The 9,001-nt window shown below is 42.0% G+C and overlaps 1 protein-coding gene across 1 annotated transcript; it reads left to right on the top strand.

Moving 5' to 3' along the window:
* The first annotated feature begins 1,684 nt into the window (after positions 1-1,684).
* On the top strand, positions 1,685-2,197 carry LOC147445786 (uncharacterized). Its single transcript, XM_086525960.1, has one exon. The coding sequence runs from the start codon at positions 1,685-1,687 to the stop codon at positions 2,195-2,197; it is 513 nt and encodes a 170-aa protein (XP_086382086.1).
* The last annotated feature ends 6,804 nt before the right edge of the window (positions 2,198-9,001 follow it).

Genomic DNA, 9,001 nt, shown 5'->3' with positions numbered 1-9,001 from the left:
ATAATTATGTTTTTTAACTTTGATTATCATGTTGAATTGGTTGCACAAGTATTTTCTTTTGGCTATTTTGTAGGCGATGCAAAAATCAATGTGTGAAATAGGATCTGTGCAAAGTGTCATGATAGAAATCTAACCTTTACGGATTGCTTAGCAATCACGTTCTTATATTATTCTCGCAGGTATACTTGGTGCGAAAATCGTGCAAGCTTTTCGAGGAAAAGAAGGATAAAAGCACGACGGGTGGTGCATTTGGGGATCATTCACCGACCTCTTCTTCTGCGAGTGCGAGTGCGAGTGAGAGTGCGAGTGAGACGCTGCATGCAAGCGATTGGAAGCTCGGGGGTGGTCAGGAGGTTCGAGCTCCGTACAATGGAGTGCGCCCATATTCAATTTCTCCTCTGTTGTATCAAAAGTCTGCAAAGATTCATCAATACAAAGATCTCTTTCTGTACCTTTTGCTGTCTATCTCTATTATTCGGTTCTTGTGACAAATGGTATCAGAGCAAGCCGTTGATTCTAGACATGGACGGATACGAGAAGAAGATAAAGGAGCAAGAAAATCTGATTCGATGACTACCAGAAGATCTAGGAATTTCAAATCAGGAGCGTGCTCAGGCTCTGCGAGGCAAAGCAGCACGAGACCCTGATATCTATGTGGAACTTAATGGCGAACAGGAAGATGGAAACCATGCTATTCCACCGGGAAACAATAATCAACGTGTCGGCGCTGGGGCACTTGGCGGTGGTGATGGTGGTGATGATGATGATGGGAACGGTGGTGATGGACGTCGAGGTCGTCCACACGAAAGAGAGCGGAATGTCGGCGAAGCGGAAACTGATGAAAGGAGAGGACGAAGAAGGAAACGTGATGAAGAAGATGCAGATGTAGGGAAATTTGTATTATTATGACCGCTTGTGTATTTCTGCAAATTCTTCTTTTAAGAGTCAAATTTTGCGTGAGTGTCATAATTCACCTTTTTCTGGTCATCCTGGGTTAAATAAGACATATGAGAAGATTAAAACCTCATTCTTTTGGCCGCGTATGAAATTGGATGTTAAGAATTATGTGCGTGAGTGCTTTCAATGTCGTCAAGTTAAAATTGAACATAAGAGGATGCCTGGTGACCTTCAACCCTTAGACATTACTTTACAGAAGTGGGAGTCTATATCCATGGACTTTATCATTAGACTTCCTACTACTCGTGGAGGGTATGACTCGATCTTTGTGGTGGTAGATAGACTCACAAAACAAGCTCACTTCTTTCCTGTAAAAATAAGTGATGCTGCATTGACCATTGCATGCTTGTTTGTGAAAGAGATATTTCATTTGCATGGCATGCCCAAGAGTATAGTGTCTGACAGAGATTCTAAGTTCACTTCTCATTTCTGGACAGCGACTTTTGACGCTATACCTACCCAGTTACGCATGTCTACTACTTTTTATCCTCAAACTGATGGGAAAACAGAGAGAGTGAATCGTATTTTAGAAGATATGTTACGAATGTATGTCAATGAAAACCAATCTAATAGGAATGAATATCTACCTTTGGTTGAATTTGCATATAACAGTTCATATCATTCATCTATTAGGATGACTCCGTTTGCTAGGCAATGTATGGCTACAACTGTCCCACACCTATTAATTTTCTTAAGGTCCAGGAATAAGGTAGAATTGACACGTGAGATGCTTGAGAAAATGGATAAGGAGTTGACCAAAATTAGGGGGAATATTAGAGAAGCTCAAAAGAGACATAAATTGTATTATGAGAAGAAACATCGGGTTGTGGAGTATGAAACTCGTGACATGGTTTTCTTAAAGGTTTTTCCCGAGAAGTCTCATTTGATTCTTGGAAAGGATAGAAGATTGTCTCCAGGATTTGCTCGGCCATTTAAAATTTTGAAGCGCATTGGTTCATTAGCCTACAAATTGGAATTGCCTTTTCATGATAAAGTTTATCTTGTATTTCATGTGAGTTTATTAAAAAAGTATGTTCCTAATGTGAATCATGTTTTTCAAGACAACTCTAAGTTGCAAGATGACAGAATATTGACTGTAGAACCAGACTTAGTGCTAGATAGGCGTGTTATACATCTGAGAAATAGAGACATTGTGGAAGTTTTGGTTAAGTGGAAGAACTATCCAGTAGAGGATGCATCATGGGTTGATCTTAGTGTTTTGCAAAGAGAATTTCTGTAACATTTAATGGCCTAATAACTTATGGGTAGCGGAAATTAGCATGAACATAGTGGGAATTTCATTAGAATAGATTCCTAATGAGAATTACAAGAGTGCTTGGGTGGAGAGAGCAACCAAATGCATAACACCTAGTTAGATAGCATCAACAATACTTTCAAAAGAGAGAGAAATTAAGCTATTGACAACAGTTGAGGACCGGATTTGCATGGAGCCGGTCCCCCCTCCAAAAGGCTTTGTATTATGGTTTCTCCCATCAAGAGAGACATTGTACAATACAATTCTTTGTGTTCCTTCAAGACTAGCTAGTGCAATGAAGATGGAAACTTCATGCACTAAGCAAAACACTTAACAAACACAAATTGAATTATCCCCGTTCTCAGACCCAAGACCTCACACACTTTGAAGATGGTGAGAGCTAGCAGGGTACGAGAGTAGATTGAGAGGAAGAAGGAGTATCTTACGAGAAAGATGTACATCTCCTCACATAATCACTCATATTAGCATAGCTTAGCTTGGTAGAGGAGATGAGCATGCATTGAAGCTTGGCTCTTGGTTGGATTTGCATCCACATGCCAAGAGAGTGTAAAGGTAGGCTTCTATCTCACAAGCTTGGAGTAGGTGATGAGTTCTCCATTAAAGCTTGGGAAGAGATAGTCTTCTCTTTCTTCACACATGAGATTGTGTGAGTGTGTGTGTGATAATGCCAAGCAAAAATCAGCCCCCTCTCTCTCTTGGGCGAGCCCCCTTGCTATTTGCTCTTCCTGCAGCCTCATTGGCCCTCCCCAAGTCAAGCCAATTACAATTAAGCAGCATAAGTGATAGCCTTCTGACATGTGTCCCCCTTTCCCCTTTTGTGAGAGCTTGAGGTAATTAAATAATTAAACTAAACTCTCATTGGACCCCTTTGCCTCCTGGCCAATAGGAATCAGGCAAGCCATGGGGCTCCTCAATGCTCATTGGACCCTTTGGGAGACTGCCCAATAGTCTTCTAGGAGACTTAATTCTTATTGGTTTCTTTTATTAAATGTTTTTAAATTAATTAAACTAGATTTACTCTAGCTTAATTCTCATTGGTCCACTTCAAGGGTCATCCAATAGGAATTGGGCACACCTTGTGGGCATCTGGGCTAGGGAGCTGACATGTGTCCCTAATTCCCTTTGTGTAAAGGGGCTTGTGTGTGTGTGTGTGTGGGTTTCTCTCTCATCCCCTAGAAGAAGGGCTCGCCCCCTCCCATGTAGGGATGTGCATTGACTTTGGAGAGCACACAAAGCATCCAATTCCCCCTAAGCTTTAACCCTTTGGACACAACCTTTGAATTTTGAAACCTTAGCATTTTGGAAGTCTTAATGGGCTGAACCTTAGGGTCTTTTTAGCCCATTGTTTCACATAGCTCTTTTGCAGATGGCCCTCCCTTTGGATCCCTATTTTCCCTCCTTTGGATCCCTACTGTGGCCGGTCTGCTAGCTTAACAAATATTCTAGCTTTTTCTCCTCTGGCACTTCCCCACATTAAATGATCAGTTTAATATGATAGAATCATTTAGGAGAATTAGATATTGATTATTATGAAATTACCTCTCTCTTGAAATCATAGTCGCCCTCGACTATGGTGTAGAGAAGATAAAGCATATTCATGAGTCCTTTTCTTAGCGGGTAGAGGATCCCTATGTTACCCTACGACATCATTCCATAATGGATGACTAGTCCATTTGGGGCTTGAGAGCCTGAGGCTGCCGCAAGCATGTCTGCACATTAGTCCTATCAGTCTTCCGTAGTAGAGTGACAAGCTCTACTTGGTTTTTGGGAGACGTCGTCTCCACAAACTTGATCTAAGCATGCATACTACTTCATTTTTGTGCACAAATAAAGAAAAGGAGAGTCTTATAAGACAAAAACTTTGTTCATTTTTTTTAAAAACATTTTGTACATTTGCTTACTCTTGGGAAGCATTGTAAGCATTGACAAGGTTTAGGTTATCCTTTAATTGTATGCCTTGCATCCATCTAGCCTCTTCAAAAGGATAATTCTTAAACTTAATAAGATATCTTCGGATAGTCTTACCGCCTCTTAGTACCTTGTCTTCATGTCGGAGAATGGACTCGGGCTGCAACACCTCCTCTTGGTCCTCGATCTCCGGTGGGTCTTCAATAGTTGGTTCTTGAGGTGGCTCTCCTTTGTAAGGCTTTAATAGGATCACATGGAAAGCATTGTGTATGATCCAATGATTGGGCAACTTGAGTTGATAGGCCATCTCATTGATTGGCCTAAGAATCTAAAAGGGACCATAGTACCTTTTTGCTAGTTTAGCATAGTACTTTTCGTGGCCCGTAGGATTCTTGCCCGTCCTGTGCCTTAATCGAGCCTTTGGAAACTTTAACAAGACCCAATCGTTTTCTTTAAAGGTTTGGGCTCTTCTGTGCTTCTCAGCAGCAGCCTTTTGCCTTTGCTGTGAGATAGAGATAGCATCCTTAATCTTTTGAAAATATTCTTCTAGGTCTCGGCTATACTCGTCTACAGCGAAGATCTTCCCATGTACCTTAAGTAGCAAGGGACTTTTTGATCTTCCCTCAATTACCATGAAAGGTGCTTTTCCCGTGGAAGTATGTACAGTGTTATTGTAAGCATACTCCACTAAGGGTAAGTACTTCTCCCATTGGCATCTTTGATCTACATCCGTTACATAGGCTTTTAGTAGATCGAGAATTGTTACGTTAGCTATTTCACTTTGGCCATCCGTTTGTGGATGATAGGCCGAAGAGAAGTTTAGCCTTGTACCTAAATTCTCAAAGAGACCCTTCCAGAAGTTACTGGTCATTCTAGGATCTCTATCCGACACTATGGACATTGGCAAGCCATGGTACTTGAAAATTTGTGAAATGAAGAGGGTTGCCATTTGATGGGCTTTCATAGTCTTTTTGACAGGTATAAAATGAGCTTGTTTACTGAACCTGTCTACAAACGTCCATATTCCCGTATTCCCATGGATAGACTTAGGCAATCCAAAGATAAAATCCATGGATATGCTCTCCCATGGTGAATTAGGGATTGGCAAGGGTTGAAGCAATCCAAGTTGCTTCCCTCTATCAAATTTTCTCTTTTGGCATACCACATATTTGAAAACGTACTCTTGTATGTTCACTTTCATGGTAGGCCAATAGAAATATGTTTCTATTCCCTTTAAGGTAGATTGAATGCCTCTATGCCCCGCATAAGGTGGAGCATGAGATTCATACATTACTTTCTCACGTAGTGAGTTAGTAACGCATAGTCTATTGCCATAGAGAAGATAACCATCTTGTAAAGTGAATGGTTCTTCTTTCTTCCCTAATGTCAGGGCTGAAATCACATCTCTAAAATCGGGATCAATAGCGTACTCATCTATCGTTGAAGATAGATCATTGTGATTTGCTATGGAAACCGCATTCACTCTCGGCCGTCTTGAGAGTGCATCGGCTACTTGATTGTGCTTGCCAGCAATGTGAGCAATATGAAAATGAAATTGCGAAAGGAAATTTGCCCACCTCATTTGCTTGTCGGAGAGCTTGGTCTACGTCATGAAGTACTTAAGACTTTGGTGATCCGTTCGCAGAAGGAAAGGAGTCCCCAATAAATAGTGCTTCCATGAGTCTAAGGCATGTAGAACTGCAAGGAGTTCCTTTTTGTATATGCCTAGAGCTTGCTCAACAGGGTCGAGCCTTCGACTCTCATAGCCTATGGCGTGCCCTTCTTGGAGAAAAACAGCTCCAAGGCAATCACCACAAGCATCACATTGGACCTCAAATGGTTTTGAGAGATCCGGTAGTGTAAGCACAGGTTGAGAGATAAGCTTTTCTTTAAGCTTTTCGAAAGCATTGTTCTCCTTAGCAAACCATGTATACCTAACGCTTTTCTTTGTTAGGTCATGTAATGGTCCCGCAATTTGTGAGAACTTTTCTATGAAGCGTCTATAGTATGCACACATACCTATAAAGCTTCTTAGTTCATGAAGATTCCTTGGTTTAGGCCATCCTTTTATTACCTCTAACTTGGATGGATCCATTTGGATGCCATCTTGAGAGATAATGTGACCTAAATACTGAATCTCTTGCAAGAAAAAATCACTTTTCTTTTGATATAAATAAAGTTTATTCTCTCTTAAAACTTGAAATATTACCTGGAGATGTTGCTTGTGTTCCTCCAATGAGTTAGAGTAGATGATAATATCATCAAAGAACACTCCAGTGAAGGTTCGATGAGGCCTGAACAACTTCTCCATCAAGCAGTTGAATGTGGCTGGTGCATTGGTCAGGCCAAAAGGCATGACAATGTATTCGTAAAGACCAAATGTAGTACGAAATGCGGTCTTTACAATGTCTTGATCAACTATCCTTATTTGATGATAGCCACTTTTTAGGTCAATCCTACTGAAGTAGTTCGATCCTTGTAGCTTATCAAATAGGTCTTCGACCCGTGGAACGGGAAACCTATTCTTGATAGTGATCCTATTTAGTGCTCTATAGTCGACACACATACGATATGTGCCGTCTTTCTTTTGCACTAATAGCACAGGTGAGCAAAATGGAGATGAGCTAGGCGTAACCATGCCCTTCTCAACTAACTCATGCACTTGCCTCATAATCTCCTCTTGTTGAGCTTGAGAAACTCTATAAGGAGGTTTGTTAGGCGGTGAACTTCCTGGAAGAAGCTCAATTGCATGGTCATCATTACCTCGTTTAGGAGGTAGCTCACAAGGGATGTCGTCAATAAAAACATCATTAAACCCCTTGAGAAAATTGGATAACTCTAATTCCTTTTGGTTGATTTTATTTTCTTTTGCTCAAGCATTAGGTTCATTTTTAGAATCTTTAACAAAAATCATGTACACGGAAATAGAGCTCTTTATTGACTTGTTGAAAGCTGGTGTATGTACAATGGGGATGGTGTTACCCATTTCCTTAGCATCTATATACATGTCTTTTTCCCTGAACTTAAAGGACATTCTCCTTTCAGGAAATTTAACATCGGCAGCAAGGCAGTCAAACCATGGTGCCCCTAGGATTACATCCTCATGCTTGAGAGGAGAGATAAAGAAGTCCTCTTTGTCGACATAGCCTTGGACATGAAGCCTCAATTTCCCGATTAAGGGAGTGAGTGAAGCTTCTTGCCCCTTGAAGGCACTGTCTGCGGGTAGGATATCTCCCATCTCGTAGGATTGTATGCCTAGCTTGGTGGCCAACTCTATAGATATAAAATTGTGAGTAGAACCGGGGTCAAAGAGAATAAAAGCATCATGTTCTCTTACCTTTCCCCAAGCATGGCATAGAGGAGATCCCTTGTGAGTTGTTTGGTGAGTCTCCTCCTCTTGGATTTCAACCAAGGAAGCTCTAGGAGGATCTTGGCGGTTGTTCTTTTGGGGACAAGCGCGCTACGCATGCCCTTGTTCGCCGCACTTGAAACACCGGTTATCCTTGCGATAATGCTCAAGCTCTTCAGGAGAGAGTTTGTTCTTACCTTTGTAAACTCCCTTCTCTTTAGCTTTGTTGGAGTTGCCCTTAGGAGACTTTTGGACATTGTCCTTCCCCTTAGGCTCATTGGAACCCTTGTTTTCCGGGGGCTTATTATTTCTTTTAACCCCCGTTTGGAAATTGATTCTAGAGGCCACCATAGTATGGTGTATTACCGCCCATATGGTACATGGCCTTTGGGAGTTGACATACTCCGCCATTTCTTCGGTTAAGCCCGCACAAAACTTTTGCTTTTGCTCTCCAAAATCCAACTTTTTGAAGACAGTGTCTTTGAGTTGTAAGTCCCAAAACGTGTCTACATATTTGTGGATGGATTCATTGGGAGAGAGCTTTAAGCTTCGCCATTCGGTGAGTGCTTTGTATTTGGCATCGGTGGCCAAAACCTGCTTCATAATGGAAGCTCTTAAAGCCTTCCATGCTCGTGGAGCTTCACCGTTGGCTCGTAGGCTAGACCACCATTATCTGGCGGACTTTTGAAAGTGCATAGCTACATGGCGTAGCTTAGAGGACTCTGTGAAGCCCTCATCTCCAAACTCCGCATCGAATTGTTGGATAAAGGCCAAGACTTTGTCCGTAGCACCAAAGGTACCATCATAGGTAAGGAAAGAGATGCTCTTCCCTCCCTCTTTGAATTTCTTCAGCTTGGACGACCTCTTCCATGCCGCATAGGATTTCCTACGGCATCTTCTTTTTGATGGTTCAAAGGTTGCACCATCATTTTCTTCAGAAGGTGAAGAATTTGAAGAAGGTGGAGAAGAGAGTGACCTCTTTCTCGCCTTTTTCTTGTCTAGATCTTTGTCATCTTCACCATAGCTTTCATAAGAGGAAGAGGATGAAGAAGATGGAGAAGAGGCTGTCCTCTTTCTCGCCTTTCTCTTCTCTTGCTTTTTATCATCCCTCTTTGAATTGTGGTGAGGAGAAGAATATGATTGTCTTCTCCGCTTTGGTGGTGATGGAGAGCGGTTAGCGCGCCGTCTTCGTGGAGCCATCTCCGCCGAGGTGGCGGGAGACTCGCTTCTTTCTCGTTCCTTCGGTGGAGGCTCTTGAGCTCTCCTTTGGGAAGGAAATGCATCATCAAGAAGTAAATTCTTGAGCCCTTCGTATGGATTATCTTCTTCTTCCCGAATCGGAGAGAGACCTCTTTTGGTAGTCTCACAAGGAGGCTTCCTAGGTGTTCTCTCGTCATGGTGATGAGCTTGGAGAATCCCGTGAGCACGGAGCTACCGTTGCACTTCACTTTGGAGAGATGGATTGCCCATGGCTTGTTGAAGCCTAGAAACAAGATAGTTAACAAGCATTG

The sequence above is a fragment of the Adiantum capillus-veneris genome, chromosome 12 (genome assembly GCF_014529385.1).
Source record: "Adiantum capillus-veneris isolate H3 chromosome 12, ASM1452938v2, whole genome shotgun sequence".
Taxonomy (NCBI): Eukaryota; Viridiplantae; Streptophyta; class Polypodiopsida; order Polypodiales; family Pteridaceae; genus Adiantum; species Adiantum capillus-veneris.
Note: the sequence above shows the minus strand (reverse complement) of the source record. Positions and strands in the feature narration are given on the sequence as shown.

Coding starts and splice junctions, on each gene's coding strand:
- LOC147445786 (XM_086525960.1), top strand. CDS start 1,685: ATGCTTGAGAAAATGGATAAGGAGTTGACCAAAATTAGGGGGAATATT.